Here is a 26,993-nt window from a genome sequence, read left to right on the forward strand (position 1 = left end):
ATAGGATATGCAGCAGACGATGAACCACAGCTATTACCACTTGGAGGTGGAACGGATCAGCGGAGGTCAGTGGTGCATGCAGGATAGGTAGAGGCGTTGATCACAGCGATACCACTGAGTGGAACAGGTAGCAGAGATCAGTGGTACACAGGATATACAGCAGACAATGAACCAGAGTTATTACCAATTGGAGGTAGAACAGATCAGCGGAGGTCAGCGGTGCATGCAGGAAAGGTAGCAAGCGTGATCACAACGAGAAGGGAGCTGCTTCAAGCCAGGTGAAGACTCGAAGAACCAGCACTGAAAGGTGAGGGGAGGAGCCTTATAAAGGAGTACTGACCAATGACCAGATATGCCAAGGTAACACAGGTGAGGCAGTTGCACAGGCGCAGACTGCTGCTGACAAAACAGCATGCACAAAGGGGAGAATCAGGATGAGGACAGGCGGAGTGGAAATACCAGGGGACCAGCGATGTGTGACAGACCCACACTTTGTTAGTTTTAGTGACAGGCATGTGAAATCTTGTCAAATGACAAATTTGAATAATTGTAAATGAATAAAACAGTCTATTCACAATGTTGTGATTGGGTTAAAGATATTATCGTTACAGTCCTGTGAAAATTACAGCAAATATTCTAACTGTTCACGGCAGCTGGGATACTAGGCTCAATGTTCCATTTGCGTCTTTGGGTTATATTTAATTTTCCTTCAGCCTAGGAAGCAGTATATAGCTCCCACTTATGTTAATAAAAATATGCAGGAAAAAAAGATCCTGTGTTAAATAAGAAATCCCTATTGAGGAGAAAGAAGGGCAGCGACTGTAAAATAAAGGTTTATGCTGCCTTTATTTCACCTAACAAGAAGGTTAAAGTAAGGTTCTTAATCTCCATATGGGCAAGTGAATGCTGTATGACATGTGGGTTATACTTGTAATAGTAGTTCTCCGTATTGAGCAGGTTTGGGCTTCCAGATGTTGTAAAGAGAGAAGGTTCAGTTTCTATCAATGTGTGTCACGTACTGGGTTTGACTAATGACTACTTGTTGGTATTGATGCTGCTGAACAAAGAGGCGCGGAGTTTAATGCACCTTTGGTCTTCTCCAGGGACCCCGCAGGGAGGTTTAGTTTTTGCTGCAAGAGACGTGCTCTCCAAGCCAGCTACCAACGACGTAGCATGTGAACAGGAGAAGTCAGACAGTTCAAAGTCAAGTCATGCAGGATGCACGGTACCAAGAGAGTAGTCAGGAAGACGGGAGTCAGATGCCAGGAGAGAGCTCAAAGGAATATCCAAAATCAGGGTCATGGATAGCAGAGTCAGAAGAAGGGAGATCAGTCAAGAACAGGAACAAAACCTGGAGTGCTGGAGCATGAGGAGACCTGATATTCTGGCACCCTATTGGGGTCAGAGCCTTCCTTAAATAGATGCAGATAGGCCCTGATTGGCAAGCAGTTGTTTCGGCGGTCAGAACACAGTTGACCACTGATGATTAAGTCTAATAGCATCCAGTTGTCTAGTAGCAGGATGCGGAAGCTACAGCGCATAAGCCCGTTTGGCGTTGGCCAGCAAATAGAGTAGGCATGTCATTGCTAGGCAACGGGACATGGCTGCACAGAGAGAACAGGCAGCCGTCCACTGCAGCTAGCGGAAGTGCAGGGATGGCACCTGACAATGGGTTTATCGGATGGTTTGACAGTGTCAATCCTCCTCTCTCATACTATCTGCCCATTGTTCCCAATGTATACCATGCATTATTTGTCAGAATTTACTGTTCAACTCAGCATAGCCAACCCCAGCAAGAGGTGCTCGGGGAAGACCAACCATTCTCAGATAAAACTGGCCATAGACATCCATGTCCTGAGAAACATGATCCCAACAAATACAGTTTGGAATGACAGGTGGACAAAGGTCCCAACCATGGTGGCGCTGGGGGTTGTTGGACCAGCTGTAGAACGTGGAGTGAGCAAGAATAACCCAATTCAGGAGAAAACTTAGTGGTGTTAGTCTCCAAGTGTGGGCCTGCCAAAAGCATGGTGACTTCTGGGTTGAACCACTACTTTGTCAGACTGCAGGACAGAGAGCCTGAAAAACTAACTTTGAGAACAGCAGGAAGTAGTATCAAAGTAACAGTTAAGGTCTCGCCCTGTGGTTGTGCAACCCAGTCTTTGTGGCCAGTATGATTGTTCTGCTTTATCATCATAATAAATTGGTCCATAATTATTGTTAGATTTCAACATTGATTATGCCCTAAGTGTGATTTCCTACCCGCCCTGCAGAACCCAGCTATCATAGTCCCACAGTCTGGTTTTTCACCTGTCCCTTCTATGTATTGCGAGCCTCATGTTTAAATATTTTCTTTTGTTTTTAAAAAAATATTTCAAAGACTCTAAGCTCATTTTATGTGATAAAAAGTCATTGTGAAGACGTTGTTTTTGTTTTATCGTTGAAGAAAGACATTTCTGGGGGTGACAGTGACGGTCACATTTGGGTGCAGTTGTTGCACACCATAAAATACCTAGGTCTTGTCACAGTGTCCCAGAATGTTCTGCCCTCCACTCTGTGGAGAAACACCTGCAACTTAGAATCCTAAGGTGTAGATTTATCAAACCTTTTGAAATGGAAAAGTTGAGGTGCTGTCCATAGCAACCAATCAGATTCTAGCTACCAGTTATCAAATACATTCTAGAAAATGATAGCTAGAATCTGGTTGCTATGGGCAACACCTCCATTTTTCTTTTTCAGAAAGTTTGATAACTCTACCCCTAATGTGCAGAAACATCTCAGATGTGCACTGTGCAATAGTGTAAATGTTATATCAAAGTCCTCCCCTATCAATAAAATAACTTTTTTTACCTAAAATACTGCTCAGATATGCCTCATTTATGGCTTCAATTTTATAAGTGTAAGGGGAAATTGAGCCTGTCTTTATTACATGTGTGAATTGTGGGTGTCTGTGAAACATTTTATTACATTGCTTAGTGTGTGGTTATAAATGTTCTTCTCTGTCAAAATGCAGTATGGTGGTGGAAAACAGGTACCAATAAACGCTTAGGAAGGGAACCAAAGACTACCAACTATGAGCTGGTGCAAAATTAGAGTCCTTTTGAGGAGTGCAATATGCACCCTATCTCTTTATCTAATTTCAATAATCACGCTCCACAAAAGGAGATCTCTTTTCTTCTTTACTGCTCCGCAAAATGTGGTGCCTGCTTCCTTCTTTGCTAGGAACGTCTGCTCCTCCCCTCTGCCTGTGCAAACGTTTGTTCTCCCGCTTCTTACTCGGTAAACCCGCGCACTTCTGCGAAAGTCCAGACGCAATTATGCAAATAGAGGTGAATAGTGTATGAACAGCTGCTTTTGCTCTGTGCAGGAGATAATTGCTTATATAACTATCTGACAAGAAAGTATAGTACTGTACATCTTTCTGCAGTATGATCGTTTGGAATGAAGGACAGGAATTTTTAGGAAAGAATTCTCTGGAAAGAAAAGTACAATGGCGATGCATTAAATTAGCTGCTAACTGCTATTTGTTGAAAGCATTCTCACAGAATGCACAGAAGTACTTTCAGTAAAAAAAATAATTAAATAGGCACAAAACTGGGTTAGTGTGGTTTTAACCATACTTATAAAAAATACTATTTCCATTGCTTCACATATGCTGATTTCTTCATCGCTTGGGCATATAGAATGCATTTGTGTCTGCTTAAGCAAATCTTTTTGACGCACAAAGAGACAGGGGACTATATTTACTAAACTGCAGGTTTGAAAAAGTGGAGATGTTGCCTATAGCAACCAATCATATTCTGGCTATCATTTTGTAGAAACTACTAAATAAAGGATAACTAGAATCTGATTGGTTGCTATAGGCAACATCTACACGTTTCAAACCCGCAGTTTAGTAAATATACCCCAGGGCAGTGGATTCCAAACTTTCTCAGTTCGAGGCACCCTTAGGGTCTCCATTATTTTTTTAAGGCACCCTTAAGCCAAAATATTTACCAAGAAGTCCCCTGCCTTGCTTAAAAAAGGCCCTGGCCGAGGCACCCCAGGGAGTCACGGCACACAGATTGGGAACCACTGCCTCAGGAAGTTTTTTTGTGCTGTATAAAAGAGGTTTTAGAAATTTTATTATATACAGCAAATGCTTTTGCTGCAAATAAAATAAAGGGTTAAAAACATGTGGGACCTAAGTGTATGTGACATACATATGCCTGGTGTAAATCAAGTGCTGTCTCACTGACTGGCATGTATCTTAAGATAGTTGTCAATTTCCATATGGTCAGAATTGCTGCTTTTTTAAGGAATGCAAATTGTGCATTTGATTTGAGGTGCAATTTACAGTCAACTCTGCATCAATGATGTATACAATTGTACAGCGTTGAATATATGTATAGAATTTAAGACCCTATGACATGAAGTGGTATAGTGTATCTCACATCATAACATCAAACCACAAAGTCATGAAACCTGGCATAGGACAGAGCAAGAACAGACATGTCTACCAAGAGCAGCAAAATGTGGATGAAGAGGATAAAAAAACAGGGCTAAATATGGTATAGGAGCAGTACATAGTGACAGGACATGCTAGGACAGTGCAGTATACAATTTCACACAGCTTGCAGCTACCAGTGAGGCATGCAGTGCACGTTCACATATGCCAGATTATAATAACAATAGACTTTTATAAAAAATTAAGCCAAAGCAGAATGCTATAATTAATTATCCTATTTATACACATAGTTGAGTAGCATGTTTGCTATGCACTGTATATTAAGTAGGTGAAAGTCACAGTTGCAATTTGCAGTGTTTTTCCTCGGTGCAATCAGGCCTAAGCAGAGCACACTCAACTGTCCTTGAAATTTTGATAAGGGTACAACCATTAAATCATTGTTTATAACCCAAATAAAGTACTCTCCCCCTTAGAGGCATACCACTAGCGCATTTTTTTTAAAGCATTCCTGCAGGAGGGACACGACTACTCATACCCAAACAGCGACACATAATGCTCACTTTGCAAATGTTCAAACACAGCCCAAAAATGGACACACCGACAAAGCGGCGACAGACTACAACTCCCACAATGCCCGGCGGCCCCCTGCAAGAGCCCCAACCCAGCTCATCAATATTCATCTATGCAAAACCGCTCGTCGGCCAATGGGGCTGTGGGGCATCACGTGGTGCCCTGGTAAGGTTTAGAAAAGAAGCGTTCATGAATAAGTAAGCGATGGCTGGGGCTTGACAGCCAATGGGGGTGCCGCTCTGTCACATGGTACGCTGATGAGGGTTAGGAAGAGAAGTTATCTATCAGTGAACACGGTGAAGAGACTCAGAGCTCAAGTGAGCAGTACAGGGGGCGGCCCGTCCTGGGGCCGGGGACCCAAACGATACGTCTGCTCTCTATAGAGGGGGCGAACCACCCCCCATATAACCCAACAAACTCCGTATATATACAACGAACTGTAGATGAACAGCGACCCCAGGGGCAATAAACGGCAGCATTAGGGCAGCTTAGGCTGGCGGCTCGGTCGGGTTTCCGCCTAGCATGCGCTGAAAATGCCTATCTTACTGTTCCTCATAGACACGTCCGCCTCTATGAACCAGCGGACTTATTTGGGTACGACGTATTTGGATATTGCCAAAGGCGCGGTTGAGATATTTATGAAGGTAACGGGACTTCTTCCTCCTGTGTGGCCCCTCGGAGGGGGGTGCGGGGTTTATGTGGGCAGTTTATTGGCTTGTTGACTGTTGTGTATATACTGACTCCCCCCTTGTTGTGTTTGTGTCCCCGCAGCTGCGTGCCCGGGATCCTGCTAGTAGGGGCGACAGGTACATGCTGGTTACATATGACGAGCCTCCATACTGCATCAAGGTAAACGCATATCGGCCGCTCCCCCCCTCCTTCCCCCTCTGCCATCCGGCTCCGTGGCGGTTTGTTGCAGGGGGGGCATGTAAGGCCGCTCTACCGCCGCCCTCCTCCGGAATATAAGTGCCCTTCGAGGGACTCTTCTCAGAGCGGAGGCTGGCGGGTGGGGCGGTCTAACGGGAGCCTCACAGGCCTGGGGCGGGCGGGGGGAGTTGGTTGTGGGGGGATATTTCGGCGGGAGTAGCCGGGTCGCAGCCACTGAAGATGGCGGACATCTTGCTTTTGTATGGGTCTAAAGCGCCCGAGATGGAGGCGGGGTGGAGAGTGCTAGAGGGGAGGGGCATGGTGACGTCAGCGGAGCAGCCTGCTGATTGGTGGAGGGCGTGTCCCGGAACGCCCCTTCCTGTGTAGGGGGGGCGGAGCTGAAGCTGCACAATGATTGGCAAAATAATCAATAATACGGAAAGTGGAAGTTGTTACTGTCCCGGGGGAGGTGGTGCTGTCCCTGTGTGTAACAGGATGACTGTCCTAGTCCTCAGTAGGGAGGAGTCATTCTCAACCACTAGTAGGCTACAAAATAATTCCAGTTATTTCTAGATGCAATATAAATACCCTTGTCTCTCCTCTTGTGGAACTACAAGTCCAAGCACACCCTGTCAGATTCTGACTTGTTTTCTAGGATTGTTGGAGAGCCACAGGTAGCATTCCTCTGACCTAGGTATCTCCCCTATAGCTGTCGGGATGTAGTACTGTTTCTAAACCTTTTATAGTTTCCACACTTCAACATTATTTTTTTATTTGAACTTTTCCGATAAAAAGAAATGTAAGTATTGCTAGAGTGGCCACGTTTAGACCTATTGCTGTGAGGGTCAGGGTGATGCATTTGCCGACCAGTCCTCATAATTCGCTTAGGCAGTAGGAGCGCAGGAAGAACAGGGAGTCTAATAAAGTAAACTGAGACCGGTTTTGGAAAGGAGCCTCTAAAAGTAGGCTCTTGTGTAAACAAAACTGCAAATTGTTTGGTTTCTCCCTAATGATGATGGGGTACTGCATATGCTGATTTGTTTGTGTTGCAAGGGCATCATTTTAGTTGATGCCTTCATAATCATCATCACCATTTATTTATATAGCGCCACTGATTCCGCAGCGCTGAACAGAGAACTCACACTCATCAGTCCATTCCCCATTGGAGCTTACACTAAATTCCCTAACGCACACACACACACTGCCATAACATCAATTTTGATAGCAGCCAATAATAATACAAAGCGCCCAGAGGAAACTCACGCAAACACAGGAAGAACATACAAACTCCACACAGATAAAGCCATGGTCGGGAATTGAACTCATGACCCCAGTGCTGTGAGGCAGAAGTGCTAACCACTAAAGCCACCGTGCTGCCCATATTCCTTGCAGAGGATGATTGAATTTCTAGTCACTGGACATTACACAACAGCTACTAGGGTTTGATTGTCAGATTTGCAATACACCATATTGTATACCTCCCCTTTTGGCGTGTCAGCTGCGGGCGGAAAAATAAAAGGTCAAACACCACTGCTTGATAACATGGAACACGACCTGAGAACATACATTTTTGGTGTAGCATTGTGTCCTGTGAGTTAGCCACTTTTTTATTTTTTTTTTGAACCAGGGATTTTAAAACAAAGCAAACATAAAAGGAGCTAACATTTTATTTAAATATCTGCCATGTTTTTATTCCTTGACTCTTGCTGTTTAGCTTAATCTGTTTAAGGGTTTTTGATTTATTCCATACACTTGACCCATAAGCACCCTAATTGATCAATTGTCAGTTTTAGTGCACTATTATTTTTTACAAAGTAATATGTACATTTCTATTTTTATAGTTTGGAAGCTTTAGTTTCCAATTTCTCTTACGTGTTTAAACAAACTTTGCACTAATTAAATTTCCTGTATGGATCAATTGCCAATAAACAGCCAGTCATTGGACACCATTGTTTCTCATAGTTTTCAATGTTTTTTTTTTAAAGTGTGTGTGACATGGTGATTTTCAAGCTGTTTACCTTTTAGCGTTGTGGTATTGTTAAACACTTTAAAACAATGTTCTTTCTGTTCCAGTCATGCCATATATTTTTCACACGGCTTGTGAACATTGTTCATGTAGTCATGTGGTATGGAAGGGACTGTGAGGAAGAATATTGGAGTGGTTTTGGCCGAGACGTGACTTGGTGTTGAAGTGAGGTAACGGGTGGGAAACTTGAGGAATAATAGATTAAGGGGGAATACTGCAGAGTGAGGGGTACTGCATGTCTGAGACAAACCTTGCAAACCCCACATTTTGTAAAATGAAGAATGTAAAATCTGTAGGTATCTGGGGAGCTGAAAGCTGAGCTGATTTTACCTTGCAACACTGGTTCACCATATTGGACGGGTGTCTCCCAGCCTACAGAGAGACGTGGCTGATGTTGCCAGCTCCAGCAAGACTGCTTTTCCATAAAGAACTGAGAAAGTGACACCTCTATTTTAAACTTGACCTCCTATTTCAGCACCCATACAAGGTATTAAGTACATATTCAGCAAAATGCAATTTTATTTTAACTAACAAAGTGCCCCATTTAGTGTAAAACCTCACACCGCGCTGGCGGTTTTTATTAAGGGCACACACATTGCATCCTGATTGTCCTATGCCAGCTCTGACTTAATTAGTAAATGGAACATGCCCCTCATTGTTCTATAAGGATAGTTTAACTTTTACCATATGCTAGCTGTGTGGGTAGTGAAAACAATAGAATGGACATGTAATTCCCATATGACATAATTACTAAGCTGCTATCAACCTCCGTATCTAAAATACAGAGTCACCTTTATGGCAGCTGAGGTTCTAGTGAGGATAGTTATCTGTAGAAAGAATGCTGTAGAACATACTGCTGTTGTCTTCATCTTTTGGTCATTTTGGTTCCAGCGTTGTGGCTTCCAAGGACTTGCATATTTTATGGCATGGTGTCGCTTTAAAAGTAATATTGTGGGCCATAAACGTTCATAAGTGATAAATGTGTGTATTTTAATGGTATGGGGATAGAATACAAAACATAGAACTTGACAGCAGATAAGAACTGCTTGGCCCATATAGTCTGCCTGATTTTTAACCTATCAAACCCTATTTGATCATTTATTCTTTGTAAGGATATCCTTATGTCAATCCCAAGCATGTTTAAATTGCTCTACTGCATTAGCCTCAGCCACCTCTGATAGGAGGCAAAAATGTAAGTTGTATTTTAGCAGTAAAGACCAAATGTATTAAATTGTTACGATGCCATCTGATGCCACTTAGGCTATTGCTGCTTGGCGGTCAGTAACATTTTGCCTGTGGGCAGCAAGTTCTACTGCATTTGGTGTAAAAATAAATAGTAATTATTCCTTTTGTGTATCTTTTCTAACTATAAATCTGTATACAGTGCTTTATAAACTATTATTTTCAAACATGGTAACATGTATTTTTGCATTTAACAAATACATGCTGTACTTTCATGCATACACTAATTCATATATGAAATTATATTTTTTTTATTGTGCTATATTATACATTTGAAATATTTTAGATGTATAGGTTTATAGAATACTGGGCAGAGTAAGGATGAATGCCGTACAGAGTTGTGTAGTGCAATATAAAAGGGCGCTACGTATGATGTGGTTATGTAATGCTGGGGTCTTAGACATCTGAATCCGAAAAAGAAGACAAAAGCAAATCTTAATGAAATATGTCCCTTTAGGATGGTAACGTGTCTCTTTTTGGGGAGTTTGGATAACCCCTCCCATTTATCTGGTGTGAATACTATTGCACTGTTTCTTTTCTATCTGAATGCGTGAGTTGATTGGAGTTGCCATAGTGAGAACAGACAATGGGGTGAATGGTCACAGACTGCAATAGCAACAGCTCCATTCTCATTCACACAAGATGCAAAAGAAAACTACTTCTCTATAGTTTCATAAAAACAAGACGTAACTGCAAGTGTCCTGAATTCTTTCAGTACAGAAACACTCGCAAACATTTGTTACCTCTACTCATTGTATATCAAAATATGAGTTACTTAGAAAGTAAAACATTTATGGAAGCAGGGGTGTAATAAGCGAATCTGGGAAAATCTTAATTCTTTGCATATTGGTATATTTTGAAATATTAACAATGTTTGTTTCTTTTCACTATAAATAATCCATTCGATTCCATTAAGGAGAGACACGTAAGTCAGATTTCAGGACACATAGGAGCTAACCTTTTAAAATGATTGGAGTACCCCAGCCCTTTCATATGATGGTAAACAGCACAAATATTGGGGGTGCTCAAGCACCCACAGGGCTGACGCCTTTGTTATAGACGTATGGCACATAACTTCTTTGTTTCTAGCAATATCCCCTTATCTAAAATGGTAAGAATCTGTAGTGAATATGTATTTTTTCTATTCTTTTTTTTTTTTTTTTTTTTTTAATGGATGGAAAAACTTTACCTTACCTTACATTACATTAGTTTATCAGGCACTAAGTACTGTTTTCTTGTGCTCATTTGAATTTTACTATGCATTTGCATCTACTGCATTGGGATTATGTCAAAGCCACATAATCGCCTAAAATGGGGAACATTTTTTTCACTTTATAATGGCTACAGAATGGAGACGTGAGAGGAAGAACCAATCGTAAGCCATAATGTCTGGGAAGGCGGAATCTCATTGGTCGTCACGCTTATACACGAACACGTCATACAGTCCTGGTTTTCTGTTGTTCAGGGAGCTGCTTCTGGGATTGGCGGAGCTATAATTATTCAGGTGTTAGTGCAGCATTAAAGTGAAACATTATTATAGGCTTAAAAAAGTTTCCTCGAACTCTTGCACATATTATGTTGCAAATTGTAGTATGGCCCTATAACAATTACATATAATGTGTGTGTATGTGCAAGTCCACACCTTGACCCTAATGTGTGGAGCATATTGCACGCTGCATGTCCTACTCTGGTCAAAACATATTTGTCCCTCAATGCAGGTCCTATAAGAACTGTCTACAAAGGTAAACATTTATGAATCCTTTGAAATTTGTTCTGTTCCTGCACTAAAATATAATCTGATCTTCATCTCAGAGCTAATAACAAAGAGGATCTGATTAAACATTTAATATTCAATGTCAGACAAAAATATGTGACCATTTTAGATTTGATCAATGTTTACTTTAGCAGATATGACTTCAATCAAATTTTCCCTATGTCTGATTTATTTTTTTCTTATAAAAACTCACAGTATAGGCATTGTAGGTATTTTTAAATGCACGTTTCAGACCAGATCATTTCAGTTGCGAAAATGGTAAAAAATGTGACCGTTATGTGGACTTTACGTTAGACACTACAAGTCATCTTACTAAAATCACTATGAAGCTGGCCCCCTAGCACAGTCATTTATCACCAGAAAATGATACCATGGCTGCATGGGAAGCTTAAAAATTGAAACACCTGCACTATTCACACAATAACCTCTCGGCATGGTCAGGGACATGTATAAAAGTGTTAAACAACCTTGGTTGTCTATAATTATCGCTAGCATAGCTGCAAGAGGAGACCTCCATGACTTTGACAGTTGGGAGTTTCTTGGTATGTTTGGAAGGAGAAGGACATCGTATGCCCTGAAATGTTGTTTTAAACAAAGAAATGTGTGTCTCTTTATCTACACTGTTAGGAGTGGCAGCAGCTGTGTTAGACCAGGCACAAATTGACCTAAGGAGTACCAGCTACAGCTAAACATGATTTATGGTTGAAGCTTCAGTGACCCAAGACGGCTCAACTAGCTAATGTTTTCATGAACAATGGTTTTGAAGGTAATGTCAGTATGGGCAGCACAGTGGCTTAGTGGTTAGCACTTCTGCCGCACAGCACTGGGGTCATGAGTTCAATCGACCTTAATCTGTGTGTGTGTTAGGGAATTTAGGCAGTAAACTCCAATGGGTAGGGACTGATGTGAATGAGTTCTCTGTACAGCGCTGCAGAATCAGTGGCGCTATATAAATAACTGATGATGGTGGTACTCCAAAGGAAAACCATTATCTGCAAATGGCAGTAGTGGCCAGAAGCACATGCTTCAGCCTCCTAATATCCTGCAGTAGTTTGAAGTGCAAAACATGAGCAATTGCAGGTCAACTGTCTGCAAATTTCAAATAGGAACGAGCAACCGGTTTTATGAAGAAAAAAATAAATAAATTCCCTCATAGCTCCATATCATAGTCTTGTAGTGCAGAAACTGCTCGTCGCACCTTGCAATGCATGTTTGTGAGTTCTGCAATGTGAAGCGCACAGATAGGATGGTACACATATGGCACCAGCCAAACAACTATACAAATATAGGTACTTGTTTCTAGCAGTGACAGGTCCTGTAATATGTGGTGTATTTTCCTGCCATGGTTTGTGGGTGCAGTCATTCTCTTAGAAGCCAAGGTCAGTGCTAATTTCTACTTGATAGTACTGGGTCTTCACCCAGTGTTTGCAGCAGCTCTTTTCTAGAGGGAGGGATGTTGGGATGCCCTCCAGGAAGAACATGTCCCCAGTCACAGAGCATGTGTGGTCTCCCAATGGATTGATGGGCACGAGCCTGATGATTCTGGTGTGACTTATGTAAGAGTGGCACATACTGACTACATACACATGGTTGCCCAACACACTGTTAAATGATTATTGGTGTTCCCATTTCTAGTAGAAGCTGCATGCTTTTACATGAGGAAACATTTAGCTTGGATGTCACTGACATGCTGGAAGTATAGGGTCAGAGTGGAGAGAGGTCTTAGTTTCAGTGGCTCTCCCTCTAAGTAATGTCTTGCAGTGATGTAGAAAGGGGGGTGCAGGGTTGAGAACCACAGTGTCCTATATTGAACTTTATTGGCAGTTAGAGCGCTCCCCTACTTGTATCTGTTATGTTTCCCAGCCATTACCCAGGGTCTAGTGGCTGTCAACGGTGCAGTCTACAGAGGCACCCCATGATATTTATGTCCTTTTGCACAATGGGCTTACATTCTGCAAAGCCGCATTACAAATGGAAGTAAATAAAATTAGGTATCCTATATAGGATTGCCTATGTATATGATATAATCTTTATAGTACAATGAATGGTTAATAGAGCATAGCTGCTGTGTTAGCAGGCAGATCAGGTGACCCTTCCCTGTATAATAGTAGTACCACCGAATAAATGGCACAGCACACAGTGTTCAGTGTCTGAAATGGCCAAATTATTTTCAGGTTAATATGGTCTTAGAATTTTGATGTTAATTGAATGTTGTGTTAATTTGATTTTAGGAGGCCATGTGTCATTTCACAAAGCTCTGTAGACTTTTATAACTCTTTTGGCATTTTTCAGAAGGAATGTTAATTACTATTCTTGCATGGACAATTAGTATCCTGCCAGTAAAACCAAATGTCTTGAAATATCAGTTGCTTGCCCTTCAGTACAAATAACCATTACTTGTGTTGCAGGAATTGCCCTTCAAACGGCCGCTGGTTACAATGTAGCATTGGTTTAGGGCTAAAATATGTCAGATACTTTGTTCAAAATGTGTTACTTGGTAATGCCAGAAAGTGTCCTGTTTTTTTTGATAATTTGGTTATTGGAGGACTTGTTTATTTTTTATTTATTTAATTTTTTGGGACTTGTGCACTGTTTAATTGAAGCGTGCAAGATGGCAACTCCTACTCACATTAATAAATTGAGTTCATAATAAGTGTATGTAAACTTTACAGAACACAAACTTTCCAACCCCCTCTTAGTTGGCCATTGCCCAAGAAGAGTCTTGCACTATATCACATGAAATTATCCTCTAACTTTTACACAAGTCTAGTGGTAAAATGCGCTTACAGTGACGGTAACGTATAGCTCATTAGTGGTTCTATCATCCTCTTTATTTATATTGCGCCTGCAACTGCCATAGTTCTTTACAATTGGTAATAAAACAATACTGGGTAATACAGACAGATCGCTGAGAAGATCCTGCTCGCAAGCTTACAGTCTATACTAATATCCTAATCCTATTTAAGCAGTATGTAAATAAATATATAATGTGTGACATGGCTATGAGCTACATACGTTCGAATAGTTAGAACAGGCAAGAAGATGAAAGCTGCGATGTGTCCATTGTTGTAGGTGGAAGCAGAACTACACGGACCAGGAAGGCCTTGTATACAGTGGCTGACACTTCACAATATCTCCCATGGCTGCTTTAAATCTGCAGCAGTCTAATTAATGCACTATTCCAATTATCACATGTAGCCTTTAAATACTTGTATGTATTAAGGTGCAGTTTTCATATGTGCCCACGACGCTGGGCTTGTAATGTTTATTATTGGATGGTCTAACAAAGTTGCATTTAGTCAACTCCTTAGAGGGCACTTCCTGTCTATGCTTCGTATCGGCAGCCATCTTGTGGGCTGGACCGATGGGGAGGCTTCCATCTTATGAATATTGTTTGAGCCCACAATATGACTACTATTTATTTATTTTTTTCCCCCCGATTTAATTCACTGAAGAGAAAAGGCAAAGGAGCAACTTTTTTCTGTTTGTTGAATTTTATTGCATCTGCTCTACTACCACCCTGCAATCATGAATGCTTCTGGCATTGTCGCACATAATTAGACCATACATGTCCTCTCTTTTGTACATTTGTGTGGGTAATGCCCCTATTTCATCACATAAACGCTGAAAGGGTCATAAGCCTGGTCACTGCTCTGACCCAGTCCTGCTCAGAGGAGTTGGTGCGGAAGGACTTGTCTGTGTTACGGCTCGTTCAGGACCGTTGAGGTGTGCAGCAAAACTTCTCCAATTAGTATGCAATGTCAGGGATAGGAGACCCTGTCCATGGGACCGCAATAGCCAATGACACTTCACATATCTGCAGTTTATGGGAAGGTTGGGGGAAAAAAAAAAACACATTGTTGGAAACAGAAAACCCAACTAGAGTTCGCCAGAATGCCTGTGAGAAACCCAAATACGAAGTTGAAGAAGATTTTATGGTTGGACTGACATTTTTGGCTTCCATGCTAGGCGCTGTGTTTGGGGCAAGTCAAGCACTGCACATCATGCCAGGAATACTATCTCTACGGTGAAGCGTGGGTGGGTGATGAGAACTGCTGCAGGGGCCGGGAGATTCATATCAAAAGAGATGGTGGAAGATATAGAAAAATATTTGAGGAAAACTTGCTGCATTCTGCAAGACCCAAAATTTAGCTTTGTGTTCTGGCAGGTCAATGGCCCAAGGCATAATCCAAAAGCCACATTGGAGTGGCTTAAATACCAACAGCCCAGACTTCAATCCCATAGAGAATCTGTGGAATGATTTGAGAATTGCTTTAAACAAATGATTCCTGTCCAACCTAATGGAACTTGAGCTATATTGCAAAGAGAAGGAAAAAATATTCAGTGTCCGGATGTGGAAAGCCAGTAGAGACTTGCCAAAATAGGCTGTACTGTATGTAAAGTAAAAGTGCATGTATAAAAATATTTTAAAAAAAAAAGGGGGGAATATGATCAAAATGTGAACTGTGTATGTGAAACTTGGTTTTCTACCAACACACGCACACTCCATTTTTGTCAGCAGCCAGTTAACCTACCAGTATGTTTTTGGATTCTGGGAAGGAGAAAATCCACACAATCTAGTACAAACCACATAGATAGAAGGTTGGAATAACTTGTGGTCCCAGTTCTGAGGCAGCAATGCTAAAGCTGGGTACACACTACAGAAATTTCGACCGACTTTTTTATGTCGAGCGATTTTACATGCGACCGATGGGCCGATCGCTCGGTCCATGGGCTGCATACACATTAGCCTTGTTTAGGACGATAAAGGGAAGAGCGGACGTCCCGTTAGCGACTTTTTACAGCCATGTTGTTTTGGGCACTGACTGTAATTTCATACTCCCTGTTGTGGATCGGTCGGAAGTTTATACACACTACACAGCGGAAACGAGATTGGAACGAAAATATTAAATGGTACGACCAACCAAATGAGGCAACAATCGTCCATTTGGGCAGGCTTTCGACCATCGTGTCACTGCACACACTGACCCGACTTTTGAACGAGCGGTCGTATGACGGCTGGTTTAGCCGATTATTGGATGAAAACTATGTAGTGTGTACCAAGCTTAACTATTGTGTTCCTGTGCTGTCCACTGTATGCAATTTATATTTAAATAAGGAAAGCGCTCTAATTCTCTATTTTGTATTTATCTAATGTAAGTTTTGAGGGATGAATGTGTAAAACATGTTTATTGGAGTGTAACTAGTTTTTCTGATGATACAAGTAAATCTGCCTGCAGAGTTATTCATAGTTTATCTTCTCTTCCCTAATCACTTAACCTCCTTCCAAATCTATCATACCCATCTTAGGATGGGTACACACTACAGAAATTTACTCCCGATGTGTTATCTATAACAATTTTGCAAATAACTGATCAGCATGCTGATTCATGTGTACACAGTAAACACGATTTACCTCCAGATCTGTGCTCTTCATCGGTCATAACCGTAGGCTGAAAAGATTGACTGCACACCCCATAGATGTATATGGACACTGCCAGTCATCAGTGCATACACACTGCAGAATTAGAAGGACATTGTTCCATTGTCGAACGAGATTTTTTTCGTCCAGTTATCAAATCAAACGATGCAATGTTCTTTGGAACGATAATTGTTAATCGTTGCAGTGTGTAATATCATATCAGGCCGAACAGTCGGGTGATTGGCCCGATAATCTTCTGAAAACCCTGTCGTATGTACCTAGCCTTATTGAGGTGTGATAACCCTCACAGCACAATGCTTAGTGGAAAGAGATGTGCAACATTGAAGGTGTCATCATTGGTCTTTTCCGTACCCGGGCAGAGAGGTGTCAGACGTTTTATGTGAAAGCTAGGAACAAATTTTGTCTGATATACACATCCGCTTGTATATTAAAAGGTACTCTTGTCCTGGCCTCCTACTATAATGTCAGGCGCATTATTTAAGTGGGTTGATGGTATGTGCTGAAGATCTTGTCACGATCAGCTTCAAGCACAGTGACTCTGAATGATCACATGAGGTCACAGGATCTCAGCCCATCACCTTGCTTTAGAAAGATCTAACTAGAAGAGGAGAAACTGGAATAGCAGTCATCCTTAAATGTTTTTAGAACACCCCATCCTCCCTTGTCTATTTGGCTTTACCCTCAGATATTTTGGATTTTAAAACAAAATATGTTCTAAACAAAAAAAAAAAAAATTACTTTCCCCCCCACCCCCCACCTTCTGTTTGTTTTTGTTGCACCAAAAAAGTCCAAATTGTTAGTTTATTTATTGCTTTACGGGTAAACAGACTTAACTTAAGCATTAGTAAATTCTAATTGCAGAAAATGCTGTTTCCAAATGAAATGAATTGCTCCAAGAGGCAGGTTTGTCAGTAATCAGCAGTATATTGGATTAGAAGTCTTATCCTGTAAATGTTTTCTTTATGGTGAGAACACAAAGTACTTTTTGTCTATAAAGCCTATCATTGCAAATGATTCCAGTAGAGCAGTAACTCTTGCGCTACAGACGCCTACATATCACAAAGTTCTACACTGGCTTTTTATTTGTTTATTACAGGGTACTTTGCAATTAGCAGAAAGAGCTGGTTTCTTCCGTGACCTAGTTAGCCCGGGAGTGAGTGTAATACGGTGTTTATGTGATATGCTCTCAGCGGGCAGAGTTCCTTGTATCTCGCAGCAGGAGCTAGCTGGGGTGAGGTCAGATCCTTAGGTCTGGTGGTAGCAACTGCATACTAGCGGAAAATCCTTGAATCAATTGCAGATGAAATATTGATTGTAAACTAGTTTTTTGGGGGGGGGGGGGGTTTGCGGGCAATAAAACCCAAAAAACTGTTGATGGCCCCCTGTGACTCCTTTGCCGGAGAGTTAAGTTGTTCAGAGCTGAAAAACAAAAGCAAAGATTTTGTATGCTACTACACACTCTTGTCAAGGAAACTATATTTGTAGCTCCATTGTCATTTAAGTAAATGCAAATTTAAAGAAATATGAATTTGTGAAGAATGTTACGTTCAAAGTGTGCTTTCCCTTTTACAAGATAAAGAAGGAAGACCAAGATTCCTGTCTCCTGAATCTCCTGTCTACCAGAATGCTGGTGACCAGATAAGCGCTTCAATCACATTTTTGCATCATTGGGTTATGTATACTTACCGACTCCTGGAATACTTGATGGTATCCTGGACTTCTGGAAGAGTCCGGAAATCTCACTGGAGCTGGGCAGGGAAGCGGTGGGTGAAGCCGCCAGGCAGAATACACTGGGTAGAAGCATAAGAACTAATCTGCTGTGTTGGAGAGTGGGGGCCATCTTCTTGTAGCACATATTTTAGTTACAGGGAGGTGGTGTGCTACAAGAAAATGGCTGCCACTCACCAGCTTACATAGGCCAAGCATGACGTGTATACTTGTATTATACTCTATATGCGTTTTTGTTTTTGTTTTTCATTGTGGCAGGGGTCCCATACATTAGATGGTCTGCTTAAAAGAAAGATAATTCACCTGGGGGAAGATTGGGGCTTTCATCTATTACTGTAGTATTTAACAAAGTTTTGATAGTATATTCTTACAGTACTTCTACCAGCATGACAATTTAACAGAGCAACTTACAATTGGTATAAACATCTGCAAATGTCCACACACAGATATAGAGGGTAGGTAGGGGTGAAGGGTAGCTGGAGAGAGAAAGGGTGTAAGTAAGGGGGGGTGACAAATAGAGTAAAGGATGGGGGGAGAAGTAAGAGATCTGTGAGTGAGGGCAGATAGAAGATTGAGTATAGGTGATGAAGATTGTTGGTAGTGGAGGTGTGAGGGGCCTGCGTCCTATATAGATGCAGCCACAAGTGGAGCAGGACACACGCCCTTCTGTGGTACATCGCCTAGGTATAATCTTTCTAAAATGTTTTTTCAAAACGTAAGCAAGTATGGGTTCATGGTATGGCTAGAACACTGGTTCCTGGCTCGGGAATGTGAAACTTACTAGCAGATTTGTTAAGTCATTTTGAAAGACAAAGGTGGGCAGAATATTCATTATAAAAAATATAGTGATATCAATATAAAAGCCCCCTTCTGCTCTGAACACTACAGACAAAGGTTATCTGTTGGATCACCCTGAATGAATTTCTCTAATGGTTAAATGGTGAGCACATTTGTTAGACGGGTGCGGTTTTAATTTCCTTTAATATCCATTCATGATTTCAACAAAACAAAATACATTATGCCCAGCAGAGACCACTGTTTTTGATCATTGTATTTTGTACAACCCAACGCCACTGGTGTCCAGGAAGTTCCCATAGTGCCCCACTTGGCCTACACGCTTAAGAGACTTAAGACAATCAGTCAGCAATTAGTAGTTATCTGACATCTGCAATTTTAGCACCTAACTGTAATAAAATGTAATCGATACTAAATGAGCTCTGTCCCAACTATGCAGAAAAAGTAGATGAGTATAAAGGTTTTATACTAGTGTAAAGTGTTTTTTGTTTTATTAATTTTATTTTTAATTCAGTGCCAGGTACATTCACACTGGACAACTGCATCCAGCCATATATTATTGTTTGTTTATATAATCCTTAGAAGTTATTAATTTAAAATCCAGATGGTGTTCTTTTGACTTGTTTATGTATTACAACTTGAATCCCACACCCCTAAATATGGAAAAGGAAATCTTATAAAGATGAATGTAATTGCACTGCAAAAAGTTTTGTGACGTATTGTTACTGCTGCACTTCCTCTTTAATATTTGTTGCTTAGTTTGTATTTCCCTAGGGCACAACACCTTTTGGGGAAACTGAGTCAGTGGAAGTCATAAGGAAACATTTAGTTTTCCCCATAGCAACCAATTGGATTGCAACTAGTTCTCTAGTAGCGTTTAGAACAGTGTTGGCTAACCTGTGACACTCCAGCTGTTTGTGAAACTACAAGTCCCAGCATGCATTGCCAATATATAGCAGGTAATTCCTGGAAGGGTATGCTGGGACTTGTAGTTTCAAAACACCTGGAGTGTCATAGGTTAGCCAACACTGGTTTAGAAAATGAAGGCAAATGTGATTGGTTGCTCTGGGCAAAACCCCTTTTCCTTCCCACTGGTTCCTTAAGGGTGACTCCGCCCTAAACTGAATTTTCAGATTTGTGTGAAGTTCAATAAGTTAAACATACTTGCTGTATATGACTTCACATTGTGAACAGCAAATTTGGATTACATGTCCCTGATGAAGTCTGTAAATGACAGAACATGTTGGACGCATGTCATCTGGACGATGTCGCTCATGTTGAGCTTTAGCGTATGAATGTGCAATTGTTTGTTCTACATATCGATATTAATAAACTTACACCATGAATGGTGCTCTGTTTACTTCTGTGGTGAGATTCGTGTAATGAGCACTGGGAGATTGATCAGACGAAGGGCTGCATCATTCTAGGATTACAAGAAGACTTTTAAATCACCAACACCCACAGACCACGTGCTTTTGCTATTTCTATACTATATTATTATATTCTATCATTCTGTTCAAATGAGAAGCTAGGACACCACTTTAGAAGTGGAGGTAATTTATTTCATGTGCGAGATGAGTGTCACCAACTCATGAAATTGGGTAATAAACCACACCACTTAGTCCAATAATTGCTAAGGAATGCATGTACTAATTACATTTTAAGTGGCAATGAGGGGATGATCATGAAGCCTGTGTTCTAAAGCAGTCCTGAAAAATAAGATCAATTGTTCAAATTAAATATATGCGGAATGCTTCATATTATGTCGGCCTTCAACAGTTTGACTAACTTGGAGCTGAACTCTTACTACTGCCAGATTAGGAAAGAAAGGGTTTGTCAGCGTGTGTTTGATTTTCGGCTTAATGCTGGGGGGGGGGGGGGCGGCACACACATTTTCTAGATATTGGATTCTATACTTCGACACAGAGAAAACATACAAACTACACACAGATCCCCGAACCCATGACCCCAGCACTGAGAGCAGCAATCAGCAATGCTAACCACTGTGCCAGTCAGAGTTTAATAACCAGTTTTAATGCTTGAGATGACGCAAGTGTAATAGTGCCCCAGAGCTTACACTCTTATCACCAGGACTCATATCCATATATATCTGTCAATCAAATACCCCTGTATATGAAATTCTTCAGCTTATTCTTCAGCCTTTAGTTTGCTGTGTATTTTCTGTTACTCACTCCTTACTCCTGCTGGATTAATATCGGTTGTTACTGGGTTACACAGGGACTGTACATCCGCCTGTCTGGTTTCTCAAGGATAGTTCACTTACAAAATTCATTGCTCCTAGATTTAGTATGCAACTGCTGCTCTGCAGCCTTAATTGTGTTTTTCCTAAAGGAAGAGGAGGAAAGGTGAAAGATGGTGAAATAACATACTGCTGGCCGGCTCATCTGCTCTCCTTGTGTTTTACAAGTGTCCTTTTGTACAAGAGAGCCGCATATATAAAGCTTGTTTGTGTTTGTATCGGCATAAAAAGTTTTTTAAAAAAAACAATTAAGAATTTGATTATGTACACAGCATCCTACAACTTCTAAATGACAAGCAGAACAGGTTTCGTTCTTATTTAAATTTGAAAAACCCAGTAACCTCAAGTAATGGCTGTGAAAAAACTGAAATGATCAGGTTACCAGAATCTGTCGGAGGATAAACACTTCGGGAGTTTTTTTGGCAGCAGTAAAAAAAAATCTCTTTACTTTATCTCAATGGCAAACAGAGTGTGCAGACAAGATGAGTGTTAAGCGGTTACATTGTAGGTATGTTGTCAGTTCTGTCTGAGGTGAGAATTGCTGTCTGATGCCCAAATCTCACAAGTCTATCCTCTCTGGTGTGAGGAACAGCAGGGCTACTGTGTGTTTGGCTAGTAGCAAACATTACTTGGTTGACACCAAGGAAGCAATCCTGACAGTTATTTGTCATGTAACGCTGGATGACTTTATTGCATTACACAGTAACTGGTGTCCTATTTAGAATGCAGTTCTTAAATGCCAGCCTCTAATTCTACATTGTGCTACCGGAGCACCCCAATGACCTACACTTACTGAGCAATGCCATTCTTATACGCAGGATTACGGGATGTTGTTCCTCCTTGATCCCAGCGTCCAACAATGTGTGTTCTTATTTACATTATGTCCATTGTCCTCCATTGCTATACTGATACACAGAAAGATCTGCCTTGGCCCTGAAGATTGTGCTGAACGTTTGTTCCTTCACTTAGTTGTAGTGACAGGTAAAAGCGTTATGGAGTTTAGATTATAATCTCCACTGGGACAGGAGTCAATGTGAATAAATATTCCCTTGTTACAGTGCTACATATGCTGCATACACCACGTGCTGCTGATACTAAATAAAGCTGCATTGAGACCAATTAGGCAATGAAAGCAAATGTTTGGTTGTTTATAGTTTTACTGCAGGTTTGAGATGTTGGGAAAATAACCCTCTCAGTCTCTGATTTAATGGGAAGTTACACTGAATATTACATTTTAAAACTGCTTTGTAGTGCTGTTTTCACACACCTCCTCCACCTAGCAGAGCCTGGATTATCATTAGCTGCTCCTCACCAATGCATCTGCTGGGAATCATTCAAATCAGTGTCTGAACACAGTGTTATAAATGTTGTATTACTTACTATGGCCGTGGCTGAGCTACTTCTGCTTTATCCTTATAACACCGGTGATGTCACGGGCAATATTTCTCTACAGTAATGCAGATGTGGCCACAGTAAAGCTGGGTACACACTACAGAAAATTACTGCTGATGCAATTTCTGTAACAATTTTGCCAATGACTGAAGCTCTCGTTGAGCATGCGGATTCATGTGTACACACCTAGACAATTTACTGTCGGATCTGTGCTCTTCATCTGTCATAACCATCGACTGAAAAGATTGTGGCTCTGTAAACTCCATAGAGATCTATGGACACTGCAGGATTGGGCCGACATCGTTTATAGAGATTTAAAGCCTGTTGTATAAAATGAAATCAAACTATACAATATGCTTTGGTACGATGAAACATGATCATGGATGAGTACACACTAATGCAATATCTGACCTAAGTCATTTATTGTGTGATTGGCACAATAATTGGTTAAATAACATGTAGTGTCTACCAGAGTGTGGCACAGGCTAGTGCGATGTGGGCACAAGTAGTACATGCTTTTGGGATGTGTAATGTTAGTTTATGTGGGTATCTGTAGGTTATACAAGATTACTGTTGTGCAAGGCATGCATGAAAGGTGTACAGCTGTGCTCCTGAACAGTTTTGTGCCTGTACCTTTTCCTTAAAAATGAAAAGGGTTGTACTTTAATAAAAGTGATGGAAGTGTTTAAAGGCTGTGGAATGAGTATTGCAAGTATAGAAATGCTATTATAGTAATTAAAACCAATGAAAATGCTTCATTGTGAATTTGTCTCACATTTTGATTAAACGATGTTTAAGCACTGTCATTTAGTGTTGTTGTACGCAAACACCCTTGAGATACCTACCTTCCAGCATACATCCAGTCTAAGTGCATGTGATTATTACATTGTGAATAAGAGCTACAAGGAGACAAACATGACTCGCAGTAGGACATTAACCAACTAGAGTAAAGAACTGGAGATGTCATGTTTGCAACGTGACCTCTAAACTTTGACAGAGCATATAATCCTCCATCCTTCCCCAGAGAGGTGTGTATAGGTAGTGGTTGGGGTTAGACCTGTAGCGTTCAGTGGACAACCCAGAAGATTGGTGTCAGACACATCACTGTATTACCTGAAGTGCATATATTCAACGTGGTAATGTAATCTGTGCTACAGCCCACATATATTGTACTGCAGAAATGGTATGACATATCTGTTCATGTAGATATTATTTATATGTTTAACAGTATACATGACCTAAAGGATTAGTGACAAAGAAGGATTGGTTTCCTTTATGTCCTATCATCAGGCGGTGTGTATTACACCTATTGTTGACACACCCACGTTCTGTAGGTCATGGTGATGGCAAATACATCTATAATTAGTTTTCTTTCTAGCTCTGTAAATATGTAGTGAGTTGCTTTCTTCCAGTGTATGTGTACAGTGCATAAACACTAATAGATCATCACAAATTTTCAGTGCTCAAATGTCCCCTTTTTAAAAGATTGACTTTTAATCCAACAAAGAGTGTATTCAGGCACACGACAAAAAATCTGCAGCCGCTCCTTGTAAGAGTCTGTTCCCCAATCGGGTAGATAGATCTATAGCATAGAGGGAACGGGTGCACTCTGTAGTGCATTCACAACTTTTTATTCAAGGGTTCACCACCTAAAATGAAAGATTAAAAACCATGAGAGCAGGTAGAGAAGATAATATATCACTTTGGGTTACCACCAGGGTCAGGAGACTGTACGGTGCTTTTACACCATGCAATCTGAGTGACGTTCAAATGCCAAGCTACCCCCAATTCCAGTATATGTGTGTGTTTATATCGATGTATACTTCCAACATGAGATAATTGGAATATGCTGGCAGGTTTAAAAGGCTATCATTTACAGAAGATTATATGTATATTGGCATCACTTGCGTATGTGTATATAAATTGTATGAAATTGCGTTGTCAGTGCACAAGGAAGATGTCCTCAGTTTATTTACAATTTCCATTTGTCTGCAGGCCGGCTGGAAGGAGAATCATGCCACGTTTATGAATGAGCTGAAGAACCTGCAAGCCTCGGGACTCAGTACTCTCGGTCAGGCATTAAGATCCTCTTTCGATTTACTCAATTTGAATAGGTTGGTGTCTGGAATCGACAACTATGGGCAGGTATGTGTAACAATATGATAACTGCATAAAAACCATGTGCATGACTTATTAGCTATAACTTACTGTTTTATCTCGCTTCACATAGGTTAATGTTTTGTGTGTTTTCTTTAAGTCTGTGTATATTTTGTGTTTTGGTTTAACACATTTTTCCTGACGCTTTTAAACTCAAACTGAAAGTGGAATACTGCTCAGTACAACTGGACTGTATTAGGAATCAATCAATTAGCAAAACAATGTAGTTGAGTCAGATACGGTTTAGACTCCACTTGGCAGGTTCATAACCAAAGAAAATGTAGACTATTATATGCGGAAGATATTTGGGTATATAACAAATGTAGATATATAATAAACGTATACAATGAAATGGCAGTGGTGTTCATATGGTTGTCTGCATCACGTTGCACGCCACAGGCAGTGACAAGGGTCACCATTGATGTTTCCTGTTTGTGTGTGTATTGTACTAGCCTGACTCTGGTGTCCTTCAAATGCTGAAACGTGGCTCATGTTTAGGCAAGTCATAGATGACTGCTCTATTGAAGTAATGTCATAAGACTACATGTCTGGGGTGTTTACGATAGAAAGCTAGATATGTGCTTGATCAAGTGATCTCTAAACGTTGGATACCTTTGTCTTTAAGGGAAGAAATCCATTCTTTTTGGAGCCCTCCATTTTAATAACGGTCACAGACGGCAACAAGCTTACAAGTCCTTCATGTGTTCAGGAAGAGGTGAGTTCTTGCTTGCTCCTTAGTGTCCCATAAGGTTAACATTTCAGTATAATCTATATCCCATTCTTCTCTGTGGCTAAGAACATTGCTGTGCACATCGGTTAAGATGTCCAGGTCCTAGTACATGATAAAGGAGTAGTCTTTGCCGAAGATTGGCTGAAACATTGTGTAACGTTTAAGTCCTCTGTCTCCTTTAGCTCCATCTTCCGCTAAACTCCCCTCTACCTGGAAGTGAACTTACTAAAGAACCGTTTCGGTGGGATCAGAGGTTATTTGCACTTGTCCTTCGCCTTCCTGGGGCATCGTCGGTGGAGCCAGAGCTGCTGGGGAGTGTGCCCTCTGATGAGTCTGCGATCACTCAGATGTGTGAGGTCACTGGAGGTAACATCACTGCTCTGTGCAGGTTACCATTACATTACAGACATGGATGCTTACAGTTGGTTGTGTGTGTTGTAGTATAGCTTCATTGGCTGTTTATCCTTAATCCAGCCATGGAATATCGTCCTCTGTCTGAGAATGTTCTATATACTGTATCGGGGACTAATTCAGTTTTTTTACTTTAATTTGCTAAGGTGACAACATTTAGAACATAAAATAGACTACTATCTGTGCCTAATTCAACACCTGCAATTGTAAACAAAAAGGAAAAAGGCCGCACAGAGACCCCAGAACTAGTATAGAGACTGGAAGAGAACTGAACGTTAAGTAACTGATTAGAGCAGATCTGAGTTGGGTGGGAAAGGAGGGTCTATTTGTTCATACGTTGCAGCGGTAGCTTATAATATAAGGACCTGGTTTAAACGTAAGTTCTGGCATGCAGCTGAGCAGGACCCTTAAATGTACTTGTGTGAAATAAAAACCATTTATCACATTCTGGAACTATGGTGTCCTCTTTGCATCCTTTTATTTTGAGTGGTCTTTTAATATGAAAGCCCCCTCTGGTTAAGTAATTACATTAGTACAGCAATCTGTTGGAATAGCGTTATAGAGAAACACTAGGTCTACTTGACCAATTTATGTTTACCAATATCTTATTACATTTAGGTCGTTCATACTGCGTCCGGACACAGAGGATGTTGAATCAGTGTTTGGAGTCTCTAGTTCAAAAGGTTCAGAGCGGAGTTGTGATCAACTTTGAGAAGACTGGTCCTGACCCTGCTCCTAATGGTGAAGGTAAAGAACTTGTATGAATAGTTTATTGGATATTTTACGTCTGCTTCTCACCAAGTTACGTCTTTGTAGATTTATTCGTGCGCAATAGCACAAGTTCTTAACTTGGCCCATAGTTGGCACTGTTCTGTTTATATCTGCAGATGATACTAACTGTAACATTTGCACATCGAGCAAAATTGTAGCTCCTGCATGTTAACAAATGTTCCTAAATAAAGCCAGTGACTAGTTGTCCTTTTTTTTTTTTTTATGGAGAAAAAACATAGTGAAAATAGATCAAACTTATATTTTCCATTTTTTTTATGGTGGTTTTTCTAGTTGATGCCCTGCAGAAAAAATTCTGCCTGCTCTTTCCTCTGGTTGTATATCGAAATAGCTGATGATTTGAATCCATATAAAGTCTGCAA

General features: G+C 40.8%; 1 protein-coding gene and 1 long non-coding RNA gene across 4 annotated transcripts in view; one reads left to right on the top strand and one right to left on the bottom strand.

Annotated features, from left to right (window-relative positions):
• Positions 1-3,157: 3,157 nt before the first annotated feature.
• On the bottom strand, positions 3,158-5,038 carry LOC142102401 (uncharacterized). The gene is made up of 2 exons (XR_012679260.1): positions 5,008-5,038; positions 3,158-3,473 (listed from the first exon to the last, which is right to left on the bottom strand). It is a non-coding gene; the product is annotated as an uncharacterized LOC142102401 (long non-coding RNA).
• A 241-nt stretch (positions 5,039-5,279) lies between these two features.
• Positions 5,280-26,993, top strand: part of LOC142102399 (integrator complex subunit 6-like) — a 37,319-nt gene continuing 15,605 nt past the window's right edge. For 2 of the 3 annotated variants that reach the window (XR_012679259.1, XM_075187268.1), the window contains exons 1-6: positions 5,281-5,661; positions 5,789-5,866; positions 24,540-24,689; positions 25,327-25,416; positions 25,614-25,797; positions 26,461-26,589. Coding sequence is in view for 2 of the 3 variants with exons in the window: in XM_075187268.1 (XP_075043369.1) it covers positions 5,551-5,661; positions 5,789-5,866; positions 24,540-24,689; positions 25,327-25,416; positions 25,614-25,797; positions 26,461-26,589 (742 nt within the window). In the remaining variant the exon portion in view is untranslated. Of the gene's footprint in view, positions 5,662-5,788; positions 5,867-24,539; positions 24,690-25,326; positions 25,417-25,613; positions 25,798-26,460; positions 26,590-26,993 lie in introns of all 3 variants that reach the window. The other variant, XM_075187269.1, reaches the window with a different exon arrangement.

The sequence above is a fragment of the Mixophyes fleayi genome, chromosome 9, assembly GCF_038048845.1.
Source record: "Mixophyes fleayi isolate aMixFle1 chromosome 9, aMixFle1.hap1, whole genome shotgun sequence".
In the NCBI taxonomy this organism is placed as follows: domain Eukaryota; kingdom Metazoa; phylum Chordata; class Amphibia; order Anura; family Limnodynastidae; genus Mixophyes; species Mixophyes fleayi.